Here is a 27,100-nt window from a genome sequence, read left to right on the forward strand (position 1 = left end):
AACAGTACAGTCTGGAAAGAAAACCTGTTAGATGCTGCAAAGGACATTAAACTTCAACTTCCAGCATGATGAGTATTTACAGCATACTTTCACATTTTATTAGTACAAATTTCCACTTCCATGTACCTTGATGCATAGCCTTGAACTTCAAGTATATTACAAAAATTAAATTCTGGCAAAAGATGAAAACTGGCTATGTAAACCTATCATCCGGACTTACAAGGCATCTATAGCACAGCAATGAAATCCCCATTCATATACATAATGTTTTTCTGAGTGTTTTAGTGTAGAAATGCCTTTAATACTAAGAAATCCAAGTCTTTTCCCATGTGTATGTTTTTGTATATGTTTGTATAAGGATTCAACACTGTCTTTGGTTTAATCATGTAATTTCTGAATGAAATGAAAATAATTTCAACCAAAATCACATGTAGAGTTTGATGGTGTCAAACATGTCATTAATACATTAAACTGACGATTCGGCTTTCATTTGGCCCATATTTATAAATGATTAGATTAAAAAAAATAATTAAAAAAGTCCTATATGTTTAACAGATTTTAAATGAGCATAAAAAAAACTCAGAATATTTCCAAACGGCAGAGGAGAACCGTCTCTCCTGTAGTCTTCCATTTAAAAGATTTCTCAATATTTCTGCAGAGGCTGCAGCTATAAGTTTTAAAGCCTCAACAATTCACTCCCATTACTGTCACCTTCCATATAAATGACAAGCAATCCACATCTAAACACCCTGCTGTAAAACCACTGGGAATTTCACAAACTAAATTGTTTTCAGCTTTTTTTTTTTGTTTGTTCTTGCAGTCAGAACTGCAATAAGTACCGCATTCCAGATCTTTTTTTTTTTATAAAGGGTTCATCAGGTTTTCAAATCAAAGTAAAGCATATATTAAGCTCTTATTCTGATATTGCAAACCTGATCAAGATTAAATATCTGCAAGATTATCTATGACGTTTATACATTTTATCAAATCTAGTCCTACTGTGCACAAAATACACCTATTTACTTGTTAAATATGAGTGCAGCTTAAACAAAGCAAGCACCGAGTTTTAATAATTTCCATGGAAGACATCATGGTGCAATCGAAAGTAATTTTAGAACAGACAATCAAAGTTAATCACATCTACACAACTGGAATGGATTACTAAATGAGCTAAATGACCCAGTACAGGCTGGACAACAGAAAGGTACAAAAAACACATTAAAGAATCATACAAATAGTTAATTTGTTGGAGGTTTGGTTTTCTGAGTCTACTTTCTTCTTTAGGCTGAGGACAATTTGCCGTATTTCAATCAAACTGTGAATTTCTCTCTCCACCAGAAATCTTTGCTGTAAATGGTCGACCAATTCATGTCTTTAAGTTAAGGCCGATTTTGTATATAGTGGAGGACAAGTATGAAAAACAAGAAAATGAAGGTTTCAATGGCCTAGACAAAGTTAGGATGTTATTCTGCCAGAGTTGCGATTGTGTGGTCTTAAAATAATTTCAAAAAAAGCAAATTACACTTAGAGGCTGGTTGTTTTGAAGAGTGTTTTCCCTTTTATAAATGAAATCGTATGACTAAAAATCCCAATCCTTTGAAAACACAAATATCTGTTTATTCAAGCAAGCTTTGTATGATATTAAAATGGCATTAAGCTATTAAACATCAATTGCAACAAAAAAGGAAAAACAAATATGTAATAATTTTTTTTATCAGCTTTTACAAGTATAGACTGTGCCCTCTTTAAACAGTTGCTACCCTTACATTTACCAACACAAGGCCTAAAGATGATGAAAATAATTTACGTAATATGATTTAGTTTAATGCAGTTTCTTAAAGCTAAATGCAAAGTAGATTTACAATCATTTGGTTAATTAGCATTTCTGATTAGAGGAATTAGCTCACACACTGAAGGTGAGCTGAAGTTTAAAGCTGGCTGTGGGGTTTCTGGATGACCTCCCTCCATCTGTGGATCGGTGGGCAGCCGCCGGCAGCCAGCTTTCTGAGCAGGCTGCAGGGCTTCAGGCCTGGAACATCAGGGTGCAGCTGGTGGTAGCGTTCCAGCCTGTCCAAAACTTTGTCCAGGCCCACCATGTCAGCGAAGAACATGGGACCCCCGCGGTGGCGGGGCCAGCCATACCCAAGCACATAGATGACATCGATGTCTTCAGGTCCTGCAGCTATCCCATCCTGGAGAATTTGGAAGCCCTCATTAATCAAGGCATAGAGGCAGCGCTCCAGCACTTCCTGCTGATCTATGCGGCGTGCTACCAAGCCATGCCGGGCTCTGTACTCCTCCAGAAATCTGTGCAGCCAAGGGTCGGATTTAGCCACACGACCACCAGGTTTGTCGTACTGATACCACCCTCTGCCTGTTTTCTGACCAAACCTTCCCTGCTCACAGAGCAGGTCTCCCAAAGGACTGTACCTCCTACCTCCCTGGATTCTAGCAGACTTTCCTGTAGAGTCAGGCACAACTAAACCATCTGCTTTCCTGACTTTCCACCCAACATCCAACCCAGAGAGGTCAGACACCTTGAATACACCCATAGGAAACCCAAACTCTTCCAGCACCTGATCCACCTGCTCAGGTGTAGCTCCTTCTTCCAACAAGAAGAAAGCTTGCTCCAAATAAGGCTTCAGCATTCGGTTCCCTACAAAGCCCCGACAGTTTCCAACTGCAACACTCACTTTTCCTATTTTCTTCCCCATCTGCATGGCCGTGGCCACAGCTTCAGGAGATGAACGTGGCCCATACACCACCTCCAGCAGCTTCATGACATGAGCCGGAGCGAAGAAATGCATCCCAACCACCAGCTCTGGGCTCTGGGTTTGAGAAGCCAGCTCGTCTATGTCCAGCGCTGAGGTGTTTGAACACAGAAATGTTCCTGGTTTGCATATGGCCGACAGCTGCCTAAAAATGGCTTTCTTCAGAGCCATGTCCTCAAACACAGCTTCGATGACGAGGTCAACATCTGCTGCAGCCTTCAGGCTGCAGCTGTATTTGATATTACCGTGTGCCAGGGGCGCCCCTCGCCTCTTGGCGTCACGCTCCAACATGCCAGATACTGCCTGCTTGGCCTCCAACAGCTGCTTCTCCTGGGTTTCCACGGCAACCACAGAGAACCCTGCCTGAGCCAGGGACACACTTATACCTCGTCCCATGGTGCCAAGCCCTGAGAGGAAAGAAATCCACCATTTAAATATAATTCATATTTGGTACACAAATTGATCTGTTAAATCTTTAATTGATAAATTAAATTAATGACAGGGTTTCATTTTTTTACGTCTTCCTTGTGTAATAAGTGAAAAAAAAATCCATTGTGCCTCTGAAAAATTTGGATTTTGTAAAAAGAATAAAGTGCATTCATAGAAAGTTGAGCACAAGGAAAAAAATGCAACCAGTGCTACCAAACTAAATTTGGGTTTTCATTATGTATAAACTATAAACATAAAAAATGTAAGTATAAAGGCGTGAAATATTTCCCTCTGTCTATTTAATCAATAGAATCAATTAACTTTCCTTTATGAAACAAGGAAAAAAATTCTGAACTTTTTGGATAGTTTCTATTTTTTGAGCAGTTTGTCCAAACGTTTTTCTATACCCATCCAGACTTGTTCACTTCTTAAATAACAAATATTATTTTCAGACTGCACAGGAATCCTTGCCCCCCACACTACGCTTTCATGACAGCGTAGTGTTGTCAGAGTGTTCTCAGAAATCATTTTTGGCATATTCAATCGTTTTTTAGAGCTTGCAGTTTCAATGCACAAGCTGCTGAGCCTTGCATATCCAAAATGTTTTGCAGCCCATCCTCCCTGCAGGAAAGAGCGAGTCCATTTACCAAACTTGGATGAACTGTTAATGAGGGCTTAGTTTCCATGGGCAACAGGACTTTGGAGATGCCACACAGATAGCCTGAAGACTCGGTGTGCCTGTGCTAATTGAAAGCTGAGCGCAAATTAAAAGCCTTAAACTCTCACCGATAACAGCGGCTTTACGGACAGGCCTGGGCTTGCTGGTGTCCCAGCGGGCACCACTGGGCGTGCTCCACCTGCTGACAGCTCTCTGGGCAAAGAAGTAGTACTGCAGAGCACGGGCCTGGCCTGAGGTGAAGAGTGTGGAAAATAGCTCCCTCTCTCGTTCCATCCCCTTAGCGTAGGGCAGAGTGACAGCAGCGTGAACTGCCTGGACACAGGTAACAGGTGCTATGGCTCCGCGGGCGCTCCGCCGCACCTCTTTCATCACTTTTTCAAAGACGGCATCCAAATCAGGGGGGCGTGGGCATGGAAACGTACCGATTCGACGGGCATCCAGAGATTTACCTGGAAAATATATGAGGAAGAAGTTGCCTCAAATACATTACATCTAGTGAAAAGCAGAAATTCATTAAAAAAAACATTCTTAAACTTAGATTCTGGTCATGTCCATATGCAATTTTAAGCTCCCTTTTTTTTTTTTTTTTTTACATAGTGCTTCCTTCTTTCCACTCTGTTGAAAATTTCAACTGGCACTCAGGAAGTGTGGATATAATTCATTTTTCAGGCACACTCATCCACTCAGTCAGCCTCTGAGAGCAGGCTGATCTGACAGGCCATTTCCAGATAATTGCAGGAACTGCCTGAACGCTGCAGCATTGAGTGAAACAAAAAAGCAAAAGGTTCCCTTCCTGCAAAGTTCATCGACTTGTCTGCTTTCCAGCCCTATGGTGGCTTGGAAAATGTTCAAACACCTTGAACTTGACATTTTTTCATATTCCAGAAAACAAACCTTTTATCCAGATTTTTAGATGGACAGCACACCATAGTGCATTATTGGAATTTTGGGGGATTTTTTTCAAACAAATGAATAGTGTGGCATGCAGTAAAGTTCAGACCACTGAGTAAATCCTTCTGTAAGGGATTGTTTACTGTTCAATCCAACCACTTTACAAGACAACCCATCCTGCATGCTGTGATTTTAAAGGCTGTGAACAAGGTAAAAAAAAATGGCCGCTCGAAAAAAAAAACACATTAACAGCATCTTAATTCCCAACCCTGACTACTCTGATGTGATTACAAGAGACACCAGTCAGAAACCTTCACAGCTACACTGAATTACTCTCACATGAGGGTCTGGGTCTAAAACTGGGTCACTACTGTGAAGCTTAAAGCTACAGGAACTATATTTGATTTATCTTATCCACTTTCTGCAATGAGAAATTAATTTTCAAAAAAAAAAAAAAAGTGGGTTTTACAAAAAAAAAAAAAAAAAGTGGGTTTTACAACATGAGAAATGAAGATGAAGGACATCCATGAAGACATATTTAATTCTCGGTAAACAATTATATGTCGCTGAGGAGATATGTGGCAGCTTGATGCAGTTTCAGTGTGATTTAGGAGGCATTATTGCTGCAGTTAATCTGTAAATGGTTGAGCCGTGGATTTGCAGAGGATGGGAATCCTGGCTGCCCCTCGACAGATGTAGCGGGCAGATGTTGCAACCGCTGGGTAAAAAAAAAAAAAAAAAAAGTTAATCTCGTCACCAGTGAGAGACTCAGATCTGTTCCGGCTATGCCTGTAATAAATTACATGCACAAACTGTTTGTTTTTTCTGTGCATTTGGAGACATTGGAGCTTAGTATGCATGCTGAGGTCATGCATTTTCTCAAAATGCATCCACAGTCTAAAGTTCCAGTCCTAATGCTCCATGTCTGGTAGTTAATTCAGGCATTTGGGTAAAACAAAGATTCAGCTTTACAAACACAAACCCCTTTCTTACAAGGTCCCGTCCAATCTGAGAGTTTTGCAGATGAGAATCTTTAAAGTTCCTGTTCCTTGAAGGAAGGAAGGAAGGAAGGAAGGAAGGAAGGACATTATTTGTTATAATACTCCGATTAAAAATCTGTTAAAATCCTCCGATTTAAAGTTGAAATTTTCCCACAGATGGAAAAAGAGATTCATTTAGCAACAGGCTTAATAGTGAGACAAACAGGTTCCCAGCTGATTTAAACCCCACAGGACAAAATGTAAAGGTTCAGAAACTCTTAAACAGCTAAGAGGATATGTCACTTTGCGACATTTCTGACACAAAGTGTAGTGCAGTGAAGCCTACAGTGCAGTCATAAATACACCGACTCATGTTTGTTTCACACAGAAAAATAAAAGGTCTCCATAAAGCAGGACCCCGCTGAGGCAAAATACATATTCCCCCTGAGTAAACTCCAACACACACAGCAGAGAGGGCGGGGTGTTTTCAGTTCACTGGAGCTGTAGACACACTTCTTTGCTCTCTTTCTTATTTCTGCATGTTAAATATGAAGCCAAAGTTCATTTTAACTTGACAGACGGATATGAGGTAGCCACAGGATGCTAGCCAGGCCTCCCCAAAGCCTAAAACATCACTTTCTTTCTTTATTCTTTAAGCCTCTTTCATTTTTTACTTGAATTGAGAACACTGTGTTTTTCTTTTCACTTTAATAATTATTCAGCCGATATGAATGAGCCATTCTTCACTCAGACTGGGAGATCACTCCTCCGACACTCTAGGGACGCGGCACACTTCAGGAATCTACTCTGTGCGTAAATGAGTCTGACTCACGTGCGTGCGGGATTCCTGGTCCCCCTTAAGTGGCTGGAGAAGGCCCGAATTTTAATATTCTAGGAAAGTTTGTCCCTTTTCGCCCTCCTGAATTATACAGCAAAAGCAGTGAAGACATCAGATCCCATCTGACAGGGCCATGCAACATTTATGGACCATGTCGGTGGAGGATCTGGCTGCCGTGTCTTCTGCCTGCTTTGCCCTCTAAAGGCTTCATGTCGACACGTCTTGATGTCAGCCTCGCCTAAAATAACAGTTTCTCCTCCTTCTTCTGAGTTAATGTTTATTTTATTTTCTATCACTTCATTAAATACTTCTGAATATGCTTTTTTTTTGTGAAACTTACCTTCAACGCTTTGAGCAAACTTCACAGCTGCATCGACAGCATTTTGATCCGTCACCTCATCAACTATTCCAAGCTGCAGAGCCTCCGCCGCAGTCACATGGCGGCCTGTGGGACACACAGAAGTCCTTTATACATTATGTATAACGTGACATATTGGAGTTACTGGGTGGCAAATGATAATACATAAAGGCCTTGTTACTGGGTTGCTTGACAAGAGTAAAAGCATTTCTTTATGTTTTTATGATCTAAAAAAAATCTGCTTATTTACCAAAATTCATCCATAATGTCTGAATATTGGCAATGTTGATTTTTAAATTACTGCTTTGATTTAAGAGTTTTGCTAAAAAATAAAACCCCAACATCAGCAGCTTTCCAGCAGATTCCTAACGTTATTTAAAGGATTAATCATAATGCTGCCTGTAATAAAAGTTACAGTTTGGTTCGTTAAATTCTTTCTTAACACTTTGGGAAAAGCTGACTATACCTAAACCTAAAAGATGTGAAAGAGAAAATGTCATAAAAAGCCTAAACTTTGTTTCAAAATAATAACATCAAATGGATTGTATAAAAAAAAAAACGAAGTATTTCTTTAAGTTTTTTTTACACAAATCACTCAGGTGATTGCAGCTTTATTTTTCTACCATCTAAAAGATTTGTTTCTTCTTCAAGTTTTAAACGATTGTTGTTAATCCTGAAAAAAAAGAAGTTACAAGAATAAACCAGAAGAAACTACATTTACAAAAAAAAAAAAGTAATGGATTGGAAGCTCAAACATTTTAATAAAAAGTTTGGGGATGTCTGAATCATTCATTTCACTTATCATTTCTTATAAGTGAAAAGGAGCTGAAACTTTAGAGGGATACATGGAGTCAGTAAAACTTACCATGTGCTGACACCTGCTGGACAGAGGCGGTAGTACATGTAGCTGCTAAAATGAATTTCAGACCCCATAAAGTTCCATCTGATACTCTAAATCAGGTGGACGCAGTCAGATTACACTAATCCCTCTCTAATAATTTTTATGTCAATTTATGTCAGGAGTGAAGAGAGCATAAACCTCCAGAATGTTTAATTTACTGTTTGGGAGAAAAACTTTACCTCATGCAAAAATATTTTGCACATACATTTCTGAACACTTAAGTAATGGAGCACTTTCATTTGGATGTACACTTGACTTTCCTGCTTTATCAAGACTTTAGCTCTTTTATTTTGATTAATTTTTTGTAATTTAAGCACAACATATGTTTGTATCAACCCCGCTTTACTCTGTTACCTCTAAATTAAATCCAATGTAAATATTATTCCAGAAACTTTAGATGAGATTATAAAAAACAGAAAAACAAATGTTCTCTTGGCTGTTTTTCTTTTTCCATGTAATCCAAAAATGTAATTACTCCAATGAAATATCATTATTTCATTTGCTTTAAGAGTCCTGTTTATATAAAGTGGACCAGGGTTGCTGCTATTGCATTCTTTAATTGACATTGCCCAATTCAATTAGGATTGGTTTGGATCATATGGTTGCAGGACACTGCCCCCTAGAGGTTGGAGTAACTTGTTTACTTTCTCAAATTTTTGAGAAAACCTTATTAACTAATGACAACACATTTCATATTTAACGTTCTTGTTGGTCATTTAGTGAACCAAGTGCAGCAGTCTTATTAATGGGGGAGGTGATTACATCTGAGGAGCAAAAGTACTAGTACAATTGGTTTAACTGGTTTCACAATGTTCAAAAGTAAAAGAATGCTGCAAAGTGCAACTGCAAAAATGATTTGAAAAATGCAAGGTGAAAAAGAAAATGGAAACAGAATAGGGAATTCAATTTTTAAATGTTTGATTATGAGAGTTATTTATAATTCAATATAAGAATTATGGTTTTTAAACATCCATTTAGAAAGAGGGTTTGAAAGTAAATTCCCAAATTGCAGATAATAGTTTATTAGGGATGCACGGTGGAGAAGTGGTTAATGTTGTGGCCTTGCAGCAACAAGGTTCTGAGTTCGTTTCCCAGCCCAGTGTCTTTATGCATGGAGTTTGCATGTTATCCCAGTGCATGCGTGGGTTCTCTCTGGGTACCCTGGATTCCTCTCACATACCAAAAACATTGCTGTTATGTTACATACATTTATTATTTAAAATGTGCAATTAGAAAAGGCTTTTCAAATTGGATAACTAATTGTATGATTTAATTTGAAATGGCTGTTTTTCTTTTTCAGTGACTCTTTTGGTCCTCCATACTTGTAACCTTTTATAGCAATGAAAATTCAAAACATATTTCTCCAAGTCCATATGATGATATCGCATTCACAAAACCACTCAAATCAGAAAATGATTTTTTTCCAAAACTTTACAATCCAGGTTTTTCAATCTTTGTATTCTTGGCAGTTGATACGATTAAATAACTTTAACTGATGAGACCAGCATTGATGAAAAATTGATGGATAAACAGAAAAGCTGTAAAGCTTTTTAATTATTTAAAACACTCAACTGCTCTGGAGCACAACAAAATAACGCATCAATTCCATAGTAACTGGTGTATCTGTACTAGGAGCATTTGTATTTGTACCAGTAGTGATGAGCTCCAAGGCAGCCGGGACACCAATGAGCCTCGGGAGACGCTGAGTTCCTCCTGCACCCGGCAGCAGACCCAAAGTCACTTCTGGAAGTCCAAGTCTGGCCTGAAAGAGGATGATTCATTAAATGCAATACGCTGTGTTCATTAAACATATCATAAAGAAATTTATACAAAGAATAAAACCCTGATTTTCTTTTCCCAGACAGTCATTTACTTGAGTCCAAACTTTTTGGTTCAGTAATAATACGGTGATTTGTTTAAACTCTTCCATCAACTGTCCGAGGTATTATTCTGCTTTAAGGTGAGCCTCCATCCTGTCTTTAGCAGCCTCTAACACATCTTCTTCCAATAGTTGTCCTGTATTTAGCTTCCTCCATCTTCCCATCAGCTCTGACAGACTTCCCCTCCCTCCCCTGCTCTAACATCCCCACAGCATGATGCAGCAGGTTGAATTTAAAAAACAAACATTGAAATATCTGAACCTAAACCCACTTTAATGTTCTCTACAACTTTATTCTGCTTGATCTCAGATGTTCTGCAGCAAACCACTGAGGCCTTCAAATAACAGCTGTATTAGTACTGACAATAAGGTCTGCAGTTTTCCCATCTTTAATAATTAGTAGATGAAAGCAACTAGTAGCATTAGAATTACTGCAGAGGTATTTTAGTAAAATATGCAAATATAAATGCAATTTGGGGTTCTTATTTCTAAAATGAAACAAAAGAATGCATCATTTGAACCATGCATACATTTGTATAGATCTTCACATAAATTCATTTGAAAATATTTTGAGGTAAGGGTTTGGCATGGGGCAAAAGTATAAAGGTTCAAGAACTATGAATACCATTGCAATACAAGCATTGTTTATTAGCATCATAGAAAAGATATTGATTGATCAATATATTGACATTTATCTAAAATACTATCTTAAAATTTAACAATTTAGCATTTCTGAATTATCTTTTGTACCCCCCCATAAAAGCATTACTACAACATTTAATAGAGAAAAAGAATCTGTCCAATAGTTTTGGACATGATCATAGAATAATTTTGCTTTTAGAATTAATAAAGCTAACTCTGTCTTAGGGAACTTTTTTTTATTTTTTTTTATCTGTGATTTGTGAAATGGTAACTGAACTGAACTTATGCGACAGTAGTTGAGTATTATGAAATATAAACCTGTCACTTAGACGGTGATGCAGCTTTACACTGTCAACACAAAGACACTGACTAACAGAGACACAGGGACCTGAAGCGTGAACTGACCTTAGAGTGCGCGATACGATAGTGACAACTGAGCGCTAACTCCAGGCCTCCGCCTAAAGCGACCCCTTCGATGGCTGCCACCACTGGTTTGGCTGCTGCCTCGATCATATGGATCATTGGCACCAGAGGAGGGCCGCTCATTTTAGCTCCAAACTCTCTGATGTCTGCTCCTGTTATACATAAACATGACATTAAATCAGGTCAAACACACATTAACAGTGACTCATTAGCAAATACAATCAGCTGGAACAGAAAATGTAATTAGGAAAATAGACTTGTTTTCCGTTTTGAATCCTGATGAGGAACAGAGGTTCGTCGTACCTCCACAGAATTTCCCATCCTGGCCACAGATTACCACAGATTTCACCTCTGGCTCTCTGAGGGCTCTGTGCATCATATCAACAATGCCTTGCCTCACAGCAGCACTGCAGCAAGAAACAGAAAGAGCAGATTTGAAACTTTCCAAACTGAACTTCCAAAACATCGTAATCTTCCTGCTGCACATTTCAACCCCACTTCGGTTAGAAACCCAGTGCCTGGCAAATAGTGCATTTTTTTCTTTGTAAAGACTGTTGAAAAAGTGAACCCTGCTAGCCTTTTCAAGAAAATAAATATCAAGAATAATAAGTAAACACAAGCATCTATTATAACAAGTTTAAACAGAACAACTCTAATAGCTGAAATGTTAACAGTGTGCTCCTGACAGTTTGCTTTGCTCTCATGCAGCTAACAGTAAATGATTAATTAAGGTGTATTATTGTAGGCACTCAGATCATGCTTTGGTCTAAAAGAGTTATCTGATGGGCAGAACACATGAGTTAGATCAGCAAGTGGAGTTTAAACTCTTACATTGGGAGAGATAGCAAAAGCAAAGCAATTGACCACAATAGTTGTGCATAAAAATGTAAAGTAACATGATGCAACAGAGTAAGTATGTTGATCGTGTTAAGATTATTCTTCATGGATGACACATTCAATCATAAATCATAGGCAGATTATATGGAAAAGCATTATGCCACTGTGAGGGACAGAACATCTTAGAAATTCTGAGATTGAAAAGAAAAACTTGCTGCTTTTTGGAGAATATTTGTTTACCACAGAGGCCCCAATCCATTAGATCAGGATCATTTTCTATTATTATCATTGTAATATTATTTAATAGATACCCTACTTTTGTTGGCCAAAACAAACAAAAAAATAAATAAAAACAAAAATAACTCCTGACTAATCTTAAAGTAATTATTTTAAAGGCTGTTTATTTCTGTAGTAATTAACTATAACAGATGCAGCTACAACTACAAGCAATTCTACTAATGGAAGAATCTTTGTTTATTTAACCAAACAGAAACTTTTCAAACTCTGTTCAGTTTTCAGAACCTTTTTAGAATCTTTTTATAACTTCCAGTAAGATTAAGGATGTATGTAAAGTGTCATAAATTATCATCCTAATTAAAATATGTATTAATTGCATGATATTCAAATTCAAAAAGGACATGGTAAAAAAAATTATAAATGAATACAATAAATGTTTTAATAAATTCTTAACAAAAGATATCAAAATTAAAATTAAAATTCAGTCATTTAAAATTTAATAAACACGCTTATCATCGAAAAATACTAAAGTATTTTCTATTTGTCCAGAGATTCCTACAATATGAAATTATTTAAACAATAACTTTGGCTTATCAATCAACCCTGACATTTTATTGGCTGGCCTACAGCTGTTTCTAGAAATAAGCTACAAATTGATTTTTTTCTGTTTGTTTGTTTCCAAATTAATTGGCATAATGCCACATTTAATTAATTACATAACTACTTTTTATTACAATGTGTGACACATTGTATATACAGAATATTTTTTATTATTATTGTTCAGTTAAAAAAATAAAAAAACTGAAAGCTTTTTGGGGGCCAATACAGTCAGAGGCGGAGCCCCTGTTTGTTTTGCATTCGTTAACTTTTTTTTTTTTTTGCAGATTCTTTCAAGGAATTGCACAATCTGACAATGGAATGTATTTTCTGGATCACCTATTTCTAGGTCAGCAGTCATTGCAAACAATCCCGTTTGTGAAAATGAGGCTCTTTGAAGTAAATCCGCAGCACGTTTCTCACCTCAGTGCATTGACGGGAGGATTCTGCAGAGTAATCACACCGACAGAGCCTGAAACTCGGCTGTACAGAGCCATGATTTTTCAACAGAGTCTTCTTGTTGTTGTTGCAACTCTTCTGCTCAACAACTGAACTTTGAAACCGTAGAACTACTTTATCAGAGGAGGTAAAGTCAGTGTCTGATTCACAGTCTCATTATAAAGGGCTGTTTCACCCATTTTGAGTGACAGCTCCAAATAAAAGATCCAGATCAAACCTGTACACCATCACTCAACAATTAACAGATATGATTAATTATGTAGAAAGAAAGAAAGAAAGAAAGAAAGAAAGAAAGAAAGAAAGAAAGAAAGAAAGAAAGAAAGAAAGAAATCATATCACATTCTTTAAATTACACACAGTTTAAACTAATTAAGCACACATTATGGGAACATTAATGTAGAAACTTAGAACTCTATTAAGAAATTAAAGCAGGTCTAAAAATAATTTCAAAGCAGTCACTTCAATGTACAAAAATACTGTACAGGCGTAACTTTCTGAAGGACTGGTGTGGACATGTCCCCACCAATAATTTCAATATATTGACTTTGGCTCTCAACAATATGTGGGACAATTTTCTAATTTTGATTTTGCTGCTTTTGAAGGAGGATATTCACTAATGCAACTGAAAGGGAAAACATGCATCCATCAATCCACATTTTTCTAGATGGATTGATGGATGGATGGATGAATGAAACTGAAATTGTGTCCATCCTAGGAAGGCATGATATTGCTTTTGGCAGTGCATGGGCATCAGCGGTTATTCATCCTTTTTTTATATACATAAATGTCTAACTACCCATACATATAGATATCAGTGTATTTTGGTTCTTTTGAGCTCATTTTTGGAAAATACAAACCCTATTGAAAGCGTTTGTGTGGAGTAACTGTAGGCCCATCAGCCCCCACCCTTAGAGTTTCCCCACCAACTTTCATCACAAAGTTACACCCTTGTGTACAGATGTACATTTAAACAAACTACCAACGTGTCCAGGCATTATCACAACCCAAAATTCGACAGCAAAAAAATAGGGTTGGACCGTCTGTATCGCAACAGACAACTGATCAATACCGATGGCAAATATGTTTGAAAGTCTGTAATTTCACCTAAATCCGAAACATAAAGCATTCTGGGGGATGTAGGCAGAGGAAGGGATTTAGCCTCTCACAGCCAAACTAAGTAAGGTTGGTGGTAGGGAAGAAGGTCAAAGGTTAAGTTTAAAAAAGTTAGGTTTAGCCTTTTTTTCTCCCATTGTTGCTTTTTTAAATAGGTGAAACAAGGTGAAATAAAATCAAACAAATAGCTTATGAGAGTATTATTAAATCCAAGTATACTTTAAGTTCATGTTTGAATGTATAGTCATATATTACCAAGTACATTGTTGCAAGTATACTAGAAATGACCTAAAAAAATATACCAAACTGGCCTATTTTAATTGTACACCAAGTATAGGGTACTTAAAATTGTCTTTCATATTGATTAATAACTTTCAAGTCTACTTTTAGTTTATCAAAGTACACCTAAACTATTCTTCCAGGTATATTTCTATTTTACTTGTAATAAACTATTCAGTCTGCTCTTTTAGTTTAAGGTAAGTACATTGTGAAAAGTATATTTAAAACAACATTTTAGTTCACTGATTAATAAATACATGAAGTTCACAGTTCAGTGCTTGTAAATAGATGTTTTAAAGTGCACAATGTGTCAACATCTCTTTAGGAGGGCGTGTTTTTAAAAACCTGTACATTTCTACTAATCAGATAAGATAGGTAAGTTTTACCCAGTGAACATTTATTTATAAGGTAAGTTAAGACGCTTAACGCCTTTAACTACGATTCTGATACTAACTTCGTCCGCTATTACCATTTTGCCCTCCAGCTGTTTCCGCTGTGGACTATCGCCCCCATCTGGAGCGGAAGCTAATTAACTCTACCATTTATCTCCATTTCGATATATAATATATATATAATATATTTTTTTTATTCTCTGCGTTATTATGTATGGATGGATTATGAACCGATGCTTAAAATAAATTTTAAACTAGCTGAGACGGTTGACGCAGGTCTAACGTCGTCGGTGACGTCACCGCGGCGGCTGGCCGTTGTTCTGTTCACGAGGGATAACAATAACATTAAGGAAGGAGAGAAGAAGAATTTGCCAACCACCATAAATAAAAGAAGAAGAAGAGAGAAGAAGAAGAGCTGGGTCGGTCCTTCTATCGAGGAGAATGCGCTCCCTCGTCGGGCTAGCTGCTGTTGTGACCGCAGCCAGCTTGTACCTGTACTGTCTGTCTCTGTACCTCCCAGCGGGACCACGGAGACGTCCTCAGCCGGGTCCAGAGGCTGGAGATGTGGAAGGCAGAGAGTCCGAGCAGAGCAGTGTCACCTCCGACGGATTCGGCAGGTAAACCACCCCCCCTTCTCCGGTGTTAGCAGTTAGCTCTTAGCCAGAATTAAATTAGTCAGCGGCTAATGAAGGACTATATATAAAGTAATTAAAGTACCCATTTTTCTGAGAAATACTTTAAACAACCAGTACTTTCCTCAATCCAGCAGTCTAAGATCTAAAGCGACTGATGTTTGATTGTCTGGTTGCATTGTAGATTTCTGTTAGATGTGCCCCAGCTGTAATTTAACATAACATTATGATCAGATCCAGGAACACGATGATGCCTCCATAGATCTAACTTGTTTATCCAAAACCCCACTGATGTCCAACTGGAGGTCATGTGAAAGTCTCCAGCCTGTTGTTGTGCTTTTCCCAGTATCCCTGAACCATTTTTACTCTGTGTTTGAGCCACTTATCCTGTTGAAGGAGGCTGCAGCTCTCAGGAGATGCAGCTTCCTTGAGAAATGTGCACATCAACAGCAAATTAATTACTTTGACATTAACCAAACTTGTTATGATACACTCATAGTAGGCAGGGACCAGCACAACATTGTATAAAGCATCACACTACCTCAGCCAGCTGGTCTTCTTCCTTAAATACTAATGATTTCATCCTGGTGTCATAGACCCTTAATAAAGTCTGCTGCAAGTGGCTTTGTGTTGTTCATTTCATATACTGTAAATGAGAAAAGTTCTGATTGTTTGCTTAAAGTATTTCTCTGAAAAAAAGGGTTAGATGGTATTAATCATAAAGTGTATGTATTACAATATAATTACTGTATGTATACTGTTGAGTCCTCTATTAGCTGCTGCCTTATTTAAATCTGCAACAACTTGTGCAATCTCTATTTAATAACCTGTGCAAAGAGACATCAGCTGTTTTATTTTATATATATATATATATATATATATATATACACACACTGCACATACCCCATCTCCTCCTTTTGGCACCACTATGAGATCTATATTATACACTGTAAATGTCCTGATAGTCAGTAGCACAAGTGTCGCTTATGAACACAGAAGGCAGCTCTGTAAAATCCTCTTAACAGTTTATTTATCTGTGCCTGATTTTTTTGTTTATTAATTTTTGATCTAACTTGAGAGTGACTCTTGTGACAGGTTGAAGTTCCCATCAGACCTGGAAGAGCTGCGAGAACTGGCTGAGCTCCTGCAGTTCTACAAAACGGAGCACACTGGATATGTCCTGCTCCTGTTCTGTAGCGCATATCTCTACAAGCAGTCCTTTGCTATCCCTGGATCGTCTTTCCTGGTAAGTGGAAAGCTTTGAAGGTACTAAATGTCTTTTAAAGGTAAAATTGATATTACAAACTCCAAATCTCCCTTTAAGATAAGAACATGTAAGGTAGGGAAAATCAGAACAAAAACTCCTGACCCGTATACTGGACTGATGACTGCTCAGTTTCTTTTGCTCCTTTTTACTATTTTCTTTACAGCTGAATGAGAATCAAAACGCACTGCCTCTCTCACCTGACACTTCAAACTGTTTTTTTTTTCTTAAAATATTTCCCTCCTCTCTCACTTAGAGTGAAGTAAAGTGGTAACAACAGGCCTTTTCATCTCTGCTTGTCATTTTGCAGAACATTCTTGCAGGAGCTATCTTTGGACCGTATGAAGGGCTGCTTCTCGCCTGTGTGCTCACCACTGTGGGCTCCACCATGTGCTTCCTGCTGTCCCAATCCTTCGGAAAACGTTACATCGTGAATTTCTTTCCAGATAAAGTTTCCATGTTGCAGAAAAAGGTAAAGAAGCTCTGCACATACAATTTCTAAAACATAAAGCACAAAAACGTTTTAGCTTTTATTTTTTTTATAATACAAATCTACACAGTTTTGTAGGCTTTTTGTTTTTAGCCATAAATATGGTACCTCAAAATGCTGGTGCTAAAGGTGGTAAAATAAAGATATCAGGGGCAGAATGGAGGAACAAATTGGTTGTACCCAAAGACTGCAGGATAAAGGGAGGCAAAGACAGAAAGGTGAGGAAATCCCCTGGCTGACGACTCTACAGTGAAGAAGAGTTTCAATTCATGAGCCTGAAGACCTGTGCTCTCAGACTGGACATCCTCTAACACCTGCTGTGACACTTTGATTTCTTGGTCTGTTTTTTTCTTTGCCTTGCTCCAGCTCAGTTCCCTGGAACATCAGGGAATTCCCCTTTCTTTAGCGAAATGTCGTCATCACCAGAAACTAATTAAGTTGGAAACATCAGAAATATTTTCAATGGACAATCAGTTGTGTTTAGCATGTAAGCATGTTTAGCATTTGAGCTAAAACTGTTTCCAACCCTTCAAGGCTTTCTGGTCAATCCCAGCATGAGGGCTAATAAAGGGGATTTCAGCTTATGGATTTAAGGAACATTAAAGATTTAGATTGAGTTGAAGTATTTCCAGCACACATCCTCAGACTGCCTTGGCTAAAAGATTTTACTTCATGATTTGGATCTGAACAGTTTCCTGTTCATCAGAAACCTGAATTGTGTCACATCCACACAGACAGACACAGTGTGCATTAGGTTGTTTATTCAGCTTTCCAACCTGATTGGTTTAATAGAAATATCATCCGTTACCTTTTGTTAAATATGGAAGTTAGGTCCCCCTGAAGGCAGCTGCGCCTCGGAACTTCCCCACCGGTTCTTTATTTATTTACTTTTTTACTACTATTAACTCAAACTGGGTAAAACCATATAAAAAAGGACTATAAAACAGGAGTAAAAAAGTAACAGTGTTTATTCCAGGTCAGGTCGTTACAGGACAGAGAAATTGCTTGGAGTTGGCACAGCTGTGGACTCAAAAAACGTCAGCGAGCATCCGGCAAAGATTGAGCCCCGAATAAGGTCATCACCTCCTTCTTATACCTGATGAGTCCATGTTTTGCATCAGGTGGATGCTCAGCTGTCCGTATCAGAAACTGACACGCCATCCATGCCCTGACCTTTATACATCTTGCCTCTTTACCCCAGGATTACACATAGCTCTCCTTTATCAGTCCGGCTCCAAGATGTGCCCATATCCTGTGTATTTTTAAAGCCACGAAGGTGTTCCTGATTAGATGGCCTCCGTACACACAGTGACATCCACCATGTGAAGGAAGGCCTTCTATTCTGTCTAATCTGGCTAACAAAGAAACAATGCACATGATGTATAAAGAATAAACCTAACACCTTCCTTCTTTGCTTCATGGGAAGGGATCTAGTTTAATTGGCCTTTCATTTACTACTTTTATCCAATCATTTTTTGCTGCCACATTATGCTGTTACGCACCCTGCTTCTAATCAAATAGCAACAGTAGCAAACAAATAGTCAGTCTTTATAGGATTGAGTTTATGTTAGGAAGCTCTACTAACGAGTTCCCTTCTGACAGTAATTATCGGCACAGGGTTTAATTTAGACATAGCTGAGTAAATCAGGCTAAATATAAATGTATGTCACAAGTTATAGTTTAAAAAAAACTGAATGAATCCATGTTTTGTTTTATTTTTTCCATCCCCTTCATATGTATTAACTGTTATAGTCAATCTCTCAAAATATCAGTAAAGCACACTAAAGTATGCAGTTGCTCTGTGATTAAATGTGTTCAAAGCTCAGGGTAACTTTACAAAAAAAATTTGCTGCACATCTAAGGTTTTATTATTGTCGTTTACAGGTGGAAGACAATCGAGACTGTTTGTTCTTCTTCCTGCTCTTCCTGAGGTTTTTTCCCATGACTCCCAACTGGTTCCTGAACATGTCTGCCCCAATAGTCAACATCCCTATCACATTCTTCTTCTGCTCAGTATTTATTGGTAGGTGTTGCTTACAAATCTTTGGATTATCACCTTGTTTTGTAAAAGATCTTACTGCTTTCTTTGCAGTTAGGCCTGGTCTATTTGGAGCTTAGAGTTAAATCCACTCTACATTGTGGAGAAAACTAATTTATTTATTTACTTCAAATGTTTTCCAGATCATTTTGACATAAACATCATGATTGTATTTAACTAAATAAAATCAGTAATAGAATAGTAAGGCCTGGGTTTTCATAACATTTTGACAGTGTGGAATTCACTTTAAGCATATGTCTTTGTTTACAAGCTTTTTGTTTTCATTCTTAATCCCTCCAATGGAAGAGAAAGTTGCCGCTGGCACTAAGATCTATGTATGTGAGGAGAAGTAAGGACTTTTCTACACAGTCCTGCCAAAATAGACTGACAGAAAGCTGTTAAATTCAGGAAAATGTCGGATCCCTGGAGTCCAGAAATGGAAGGAAACGCCTACCTTGAAAGTTACTATTTTTTGGTTTGCTGCTGCATTCTTGCATTTCCTCTCTATGTGCATTACATAATATGCAGCTGTACATGAAGTTTAGGTAAATAGGTGAATTGACTCATGTTGAGTCAGAGTCGATGCTTAATGCAGGTCACAGAAAATGCCAAATTTAGGATGCATGGTCTGCCAAAGAATGGCTTTCAAAAGACCCCCCAAAAAACGCAGAGCCTGCTGCAAATCGATTAAAGTCGAGAGCGGAGTAGCCATGCTATACGAGCTCCTCACAAAAATAGACTTTTAAACCTTGATAGCTATAATATACGGTACACCTTAAGGGAAGTGAATATTCTCTTATGCAAAAATCAATGGCAGTTTTCAGCTGATTGTTTTCAGTTCAATATTAAATCTGGTCGTAGGTTAATTTCCCATAACAATAGATGATACTGGCCCATCTACATTTGCTCCGTGTTTAGCTTAGAATGAAACGGTGTATTTCTAGAGATTTAGCTTGTTACTGATAGTTGTATCCTAGGCCTACATTTAAAATTGTAAGTAGGCTTTATTCAGACACTGCATGGTGTGAATGTCTTTAAAAAGTGAAACCTACTTTAGTTGGCTCCAATATTCGCATCTGATTCTGAAACTTCATTTGTAAATTTGTGAATACAAAGATTTAAGTGGTTAGGAGCTTTAAGTTACCGGTAATCGTGCATCATATCACCTAAAGTTTCATCATATAATATGTATGTAGCATGGAAATGACCAGTGATATCCAGATGGAGCTGATAACTGTGTATCTGGTAGGTTACATGCTTTCAGCTCAAACATGTAACTATGCTGTTTGAAATAATTTGAAAGTCCATCAATTTAAGTTATTTTGATTTGATATAGGTAAATGTCGCTGTGTGCTGCTTTTAGTTTTAGAGAATTGTTTCTGAAACGTTATTGAAAGTCCTGATTCTCTGTTAAACAAGGTTTGGGAATGCCGTTTGATATTCCTTCTAAATGAGTCAATTAAGCTCTGGCTCCTTATGGTTTGTTTCTGACATGTTGGGACTCATTTTCAGGCCTGCTGCCCTACAACTTCATCTGCGTACAGACTGGTGTCATGCTGTCTGAGGTGTCATCGCTGGACGACCTGTTTTCTTGGGAGCGCCTCCTGCAGCTGCTGGCCATCGCCTGCGTGGCTCTGGTGCCCAGCGCCCTCATACGACGCTTCAGCCAGAGGCGTCTCAAACTGGGCGTACAACCCCAGAATGGAGTGGACACGGATAGGAAGGGTCAATGACTCTCTAAGTTTTTAATCCACTGAGTTTTCTGATGCCTTTTGCTCTCCAGAGCAAACCTGTTCAGGGTGGCTGCTGTTCAGAAAAAACTTTGACAGTTGATTTATGTTATTATCTTACATTTTCTCCTGTTCAGGAGTGCTTTGCCCCTTCAGGCGTTTGGAATTACTGCTCTTGTGAAAACTACAAATGTATTAGATGGGTTTCTTTTCTGGTGTTTTGTGGATACAGTGCTTTGGTAAAATGTGAATTTTATAGTAATAATGAGGAGAGAAAGCCTTTAAACAAATGTCTTCAGACTGTTTGTTTAAACTTTGTATCCAAAGTGCCTCTTTTGCAGTTCTGGCCTTAAAATTCTACCTCCATGGACTCTGTGACCCGCTGAAGGCCTGCCCTGCTTTATGGTTCTGATAACTGTCTGATGAGTTTATAGATGTGCTGTTAATAACTGAAAATTCAACTGTTCAACATTGAAACACAGCAGGCCTTAAATGAGCAGAAAATAGATCAGAACTATGAGGCCAAATGTTGACCATTGTGGGTGCTCGGGAACGATCCCATTTCATGAAGGATTTGTTCTGTTTTTGACAAAACCTGCACGATTCCCCACCACATACAGGGATTGCGAGTTCTCCTTATAGTCATGAACACTGATTTTAATGTTCAGGACATGCATTATCAGCCCAGTATTTCAAAATCTAAAATGTTATTTTTAGAGTTTTTAAAGCTAAGGTACCTTCTCTTTATTGCCTCTTTATAATCACGCGTGCAAGCTGTTTACTCTGGGTACAGGTATGTTTTCTGTAATGTTTTGGAAGGAAGTGTTGGCATCTGCCTTTTTTTATCATTGAGATGAACATGGTTTTTAATGTCATGAAATGTTCATATTTACCAAGACATCTTGTGTTAATCTGACAACACCTGTCATATTTCTGAGATCTCTTTTTACAATTTTGTTTTTTGTTAACAATTAACTGTTAACTAACTAGGAGAAAAAAAGATTACACCCAATCAGCTTGTAAGCAAAGGAATGTCACTTGAGGTCATTTTTATTTTGCTTTCTACAAAATTATAGCTGTAACAGCTTGTAATGTCTGTATCAACTGTTATAAGAATGAATGTCAATTATTCTTATTTTTAAAGCTTAACAGTATAAATGACCTTTTAATTATTGTATTTAAAATGGATAAGAAAAGAGAACTAATATCTAAGATCCAGGTTTTAGGTTCAGGTAAAAAGCTACCTGCCCTAAACCTTCTCTTTTGTACTTTCAGAGAAAATTTAACAAAAACAAAACAACAACTTTAGAACAATAGACCCTGAACAGTGACCAGTGCAAGATGAAATAATCTGACCTTAAAGTGTTGCATAGTTGTAGAACCAAACTAAAATTAGACCCAAGAAGGACCTTTCATACCGTAACAAACAAAATCGTGTTTCTAATGTCTGCAGAGACTTTAACTGGATGCTTTGCTTCGATGACGCTAATTATATTAAGCTGTTTGGCAACAAACACTATAGATGTGAACAAGGGATGAATACATGGAAAATGACTCCTGTCCGCCATTCAATAGAGTGGATGGCGATCATGTGAGCTTATTTCTTTTATAAAGGTCCTCAAGATCTCATTTTGTGGATAGCATCACACTGCCTTTAAAATGTCAGGACCTTTTAAATGAAAACTCATACCACTAGGGCCAAATCCACATAGAATCATTGAATAGATGTCACAGCCTTGTTAAATGCTATAGGAAAATAAAACATGCTGTCTTTTTGGTATCAGAGAAGCCCTTGTGAGGTAGACTTTTTTTTCCCTAAAAGTATGTTTACTAGGATGTCAAGAAATGTAACAGGTGCTTTTTGTGTAAAGATAATTTGGAGGGAATAATTGATTTGGAATATTTATTATTATTTAAATTCCTTGCAGTATTGTGTAATGAGGGTTTCTCCTGTAGGGAGAGCTGTTTTAATTTGAGGACTTTTTTTACAGTGAGTGATTTATTTTCTTTCCTGTGTAAGTGTTCAACATAATAAAAACAAAAACAAGCTCTTCTTTCAGATATTCTTTATTGCTCAGATCCAGGTTGCTCAGCAATACAGTTCACTCATAACTCAAAACAACAGCTTGGCTGGTAACCAGAAAGGCATTGACCCATATGTGTGGTAGTAAACAATGGTTCAGATGTCCCTCTAACGCAGCCACTGATTATTATTACCTCCTGGTGTTGGGAGCCTTGTTGGCCTGTGGGTAACATTGAGGGTTTTAATCTACCAAGAAACAAAATGAATCTCCCAGATGGTGAAAAATGCAGATAAGAACTAGATCCTTGTAAAAAAAAAATAAAAACAAAACACAATTCCAAGTCTAGTGCGATGTGAAGTGTAGTACATACTGGATTACCTGCATCAATCTCATGCAATGTTTTCCACTCAACAACATGACAGGGCAACAAAAACACTGCTGTGGCTTCTGCATACATTTGACCTGCTTCAGAGGGTATCAGACGGCGCCGAACGACCTCTGATCCGTCTTCTAAACTCAAAACCATTTCTTCAGAGCTTTGAATCAGGCCTGGGTACTTTCAACACTCCAACTTTGTATTTATCTTTCATTATCTGTTTAAACAATCCTACCTAGGATGATTTTTTTTTCCCCCACCACAATTTCCTAACTAGTTCTAATGGTAGCGATCTAACAGGAATGAAGAGTTAGATTCCCAGCTACAGCTCCAGACTACATCATTTAATCAGAGTGAAATACAAGAAACCAGATCAGAACAGACAACAAAAGAAAACCTTAGCTATTTATCCACCGTGTGATATGACTAACAACACTTTACACCCTTAGTGATGTGTTTAACTAGGATTTATTTTTTTATGGTACTGAAAACGAATGCCTAACACCCCACAATAGCTAGAAATACCAATCCTTAAAAAAAATAATTAAAAAGAAAAAAGTTACTACGCTCCTTGCAGGTTTCACCTCATACCATGTAAACATCCAGGATGATTTTTCTCAAAGCGATGAAGTCAGTGTGATCCAGCTGGAGGGAAACCTGCGCCTATAAAGAGCCAAAAACACGAGAGAGAGACAGAGGCCTGCAGAGTCCTCTGCAATGCAGGAAAAAGAGCCACAACGTCAAAAATGATCTATGAAACGTATCCAAAGAGGATAAGATAACAAACTACAGTGCCCTGCTAAAGTATTCAACCTTTTCCAAAACAAATTTCCACATTTTGTCACGTTACAACCAAGAAATTTCTTCTGTTTTCTTTCATATTAGGGTAACACTACTGTGGGCTTTAGTGAAGTCGATGGAAATTAATACAGATTTTTCAGTGTTTTGTAAGCAAGTATGAAAAGTTTTGCGTGATTTTTTATAAAGCTCAATTAACTCTGATAGCTCTAAATAAAACTTAATGAAACCAACTGCATTTAGAGGTCACCCACCCCATTCAGCCTTATTATATACATATATACAGTAGTAGCCTTTCAAAATGGCACTTCCCAGCCAAACGCCCACTTTCCTGCAACTCCCAGCAAAATCCTCTCCAATTTCCAGCCCCTGGAGTGACCCCCTCCTTCTCCTGTGTGTGCATATTTATTTACTCCACCCTTTCACTGAATTACAGGGTCTGACCAGGAGATGGTGTTTCTCTTTAGATAATGTCCACAAATCATGACAGAAAGGGTATTTAAGTACAAAGATTGATGTTTAAAAAGGAATTGTAGGGGACCAACCATTGGCACTTCAAGGAAAGTGGGGAAATTTTGAATGGCTGCTACTGTACCTCTCACAATTGAGAATTGAGAAAGTTTCCAAAAAAATGTCTTCTAACAGGTTAGAAGACATTTTTTTGGAATACCTCTCACAGTCTTTTATGTCAGCTTTGGCTCCCTCGGGTCAGTCTGGCCTCCCTTTGATGCCTTCATCCCATTTAAATAGATTTTTTCTTCATTTTTAAACTGCAACAAAGATTTGAAATTCCTTCTTCTGGCTCCTACATTGATAATTACTCTTGCTACCTAAGATTCCACCTTATCCTCTTTCTCTGATCCTCAGTTAAAAGGGTATTTGGTTGTTCCAAATCTCTTTTAGCAAAGCTTTAGGTGGTACAATGCAAAAAAATTCTGTTTCTCAAATTAAGTGCATTTTTTCTTGAATTGAGCAGGTAAATAAGACACTTTGCCAATGGGATAAGGCAATTTAAACTTAAAATACGGTAAGAAAAAAAAACAACTGGAGTCTTTTATCTCAAGGGCATACTTTCTAATTACCTTATTTTAAGCCTAATCATACTCATTCCATTGACAGATCATCTAATTTACCAACTAAAATTAAGAATAAATACACTTAGTTTAAGAAATCAATTTTTATCATTTTTGCAGTGATATTCATTTGTGAAATCTTTTTTAACAAATAGATAAAACTAGGCCTCTTGGATGATGTCTCCAAAGCATGGACAAAGAGAGCTTCAGTCATGTTCATGAATGCTCTTCATCCAACCTGAGAACCTTGAATTATTTTTCTTTTAAGCATGCAAAGACAGTAGATCTTTTCTAAAACACTAAATACAACAGATAGCTGAGTTTTTAAGGATTTTGAATTTGAAAAAAGACTTAAAAATCACCTTAATAATGAAGCATCCTGTGTTGCTAATAAAACACATTGCAGTTTCTTGTTTTAACGTGACAAAATGCCTAAAGGTTTAAGGGATGCTAATACCTTTGCAAGCAGCAGTAGAGGTATCAGTGCTACAATGAAAAGCCGTTTTTCTCTGAAACATGCTCTACAAAAGGTGAAGCAGACTGTCTGAGGAGTCCGAGCACCGTACTGCATTTCAGTCGCGTTGGGTTACTTTGAATCGTGTCTGGCGGGCTCTCATCATCAGTATGAGGTACTGTACCGGCTGTGGGGAGGCTGGCGGCAACAACAACAGCCTCAGGCATTGTGTGAGTTTGTTAGACCTTTAATATAGTACTGCAAGTTTGTGTTCACTGGGACAAAAATGATCCACCTCATCTGAAGACTAAAGTTCTGCTGTCCTACACGAACAAATGGGAAAACGAAATCTGCTCTAAAACAAAAACTTCAACTATATGACTTGTTTACCTCCTTTTTTTTCACCACACATATTTTTTTAGTATCTAAAGTCAGCCATGGATTTAGAGAGGTGATTCTGAAATGTACAGCACAAAAAAATATATCACCAAATTCAAATTAGGAGGTCAGTTTAAGGAAAGCTGTGGCGCTCTAGACTCCCCCGCCATGCTTTATGTTATAGAACGACAGAAAACATTGTATGTGTGGCTCTATTGTACATGTTTACAGATATACAGTTTTTTTTTCTTGTCGTGCACAGTGACATTTCAAACGACTAGGCTTGTTTTGACATTTTGCACTCCAGACTTGGGTTTTATAACGTGTTTAAGGGTTCTGTCAGTGTATTTTTGCGGCGTTCTTGATCTCTTCTAAATCAGATCCGGTTTGCTATGTGTGATTTTTTTTCTATCAAACGGAACTTGTGAGATTAGGTCAGGTTGGTATAAAACACTTATCAATATCTTACAAATCAATGAACGTCATTTTTTTTCATTTACATTTTTTTTTAAACAAAAACCTGAAGGTCAAGTCGGGAAAAACAGGAGGTATAGTTGGTTAGTTTCTAGCTGATTTGTATCTTTCTGTCTTTCTTACCAAAGATCTTTCGGGTATCTACCCTATAAAAAATCCCATGCTTCATTCCTTTCTAACAAAATGGACGTTAGAGGTTGCATGGCGTCCAGGCAAACACAGTCCAGCGGATTATTGTTTTGCAAAGTTTCACTAGTCAGCTGGATCTGAAAGTGTACAGATTTTTTTTTTCTCTGCTAAAAAAAAAAAAAATGCTCAAAATAATCATTTAACAAGGCATACAAAATGTGGAAAATAAGGGGGTAAATGAAAGTTTGGACTGAGGTACCCTGAAGCCTGAGGTAGATCACAATACTGACATGCGCACTGTTCACATCCCAACCAAAGTTAACGCCGTGGTTCACTTGACTTGTATTTTTTCAGGTTTTTATCGTTTCTTCTTATTATATTATTTTTCATAGTCTTAGTTTTCAAGAAAATAAACATTTCCCTTCAAAATAATATGGCAGTGTCCCATTGAGGGAGGGAAAGAAAAAACAGAAGCAGACTTTTCTTTTTTTCGTTTCTTATCAATAGATCTCATCACAAATAGGAAAAAATAGAT

The 27,100-nt window shown here is 37.7% G+C and overlaps 2 protein-coding genes across 2 annotated transcripts; one reads left to right on the forward strand and one right to left on the reverse strand.

Moving 5' to 3' along the window:
- Window positions 1–1,636: 1,636 nt before the first annotated feature.
- On the reverse strand, window positions 1,637–13,065 carry ehhadh (enoyl-CoA, hydratase/3-hydroxyacyl CoA dehydrogenase). The gene is made up of 7 exons (XM_015378522.1): window positions 12,886–13,065; window positions 11,095–11,198; window positions 10,774–10,943; window positions 9,498–9,609; window positions 6,929–7,033; window positions 3,987–4,328; window positions 1,637–3,178 (listed from the first exon to the last, which is right to left on the reverse strand). Exons 1-7 carry the CDS (start codon window positions 12,957–12,959, stop codon window positions 1,929–1,931), a joined length of 2,157 nt encoding a protein of 718 aa, XP_015234008.1. The 5' UTR covers window positions 12,960–13,065; the 3' UTR covers window positions 1,637–1,928.
- Window positions 13,066–15,018: 1,953 nt separating this feature from the next.
- Window positions 15,019–21,319, forward strand: tmem41a (transmembrane protein 41A). Its single transcript, XM_015378524.1, has 5 exons — window positions 15,019–15,322; window positions 16,433–16,583; window positions 16,912–17,073; window positions 18,976–19,114; window positions 20,642–21,319. Exons 1-5 carry the CDS (start codon window positions 15,147–15,149, stop codon window positions 20,860–20,862), a joined length of 849 nt encoding a protein of 282 aa, XP_015234010.1. The 5' UTR covers window positions 15,019–15,146; the 3' UTR covers window positions 20,863–21,319.
- Window positions 21,320–27,100: the final 5,781 nt, after the last annotated feature.

This window comes from Cyprinodon variegatus, unplaced genomic scaffold, assembly GCF_000732505.1.
Source record: "Cyprinodon variegatus isolate N-32 unplaced genomic scaffold, C_variegatus-1.0 Scaffold174, whole genome shotgun sequence".
Lineage (NCBI taxonomy): Eukaryota > Metazoa > Chordata > Actinopteri > Cyprinodontiformes > Cyprinodontidae > Cyprinodon > Cyprinodon variegatus.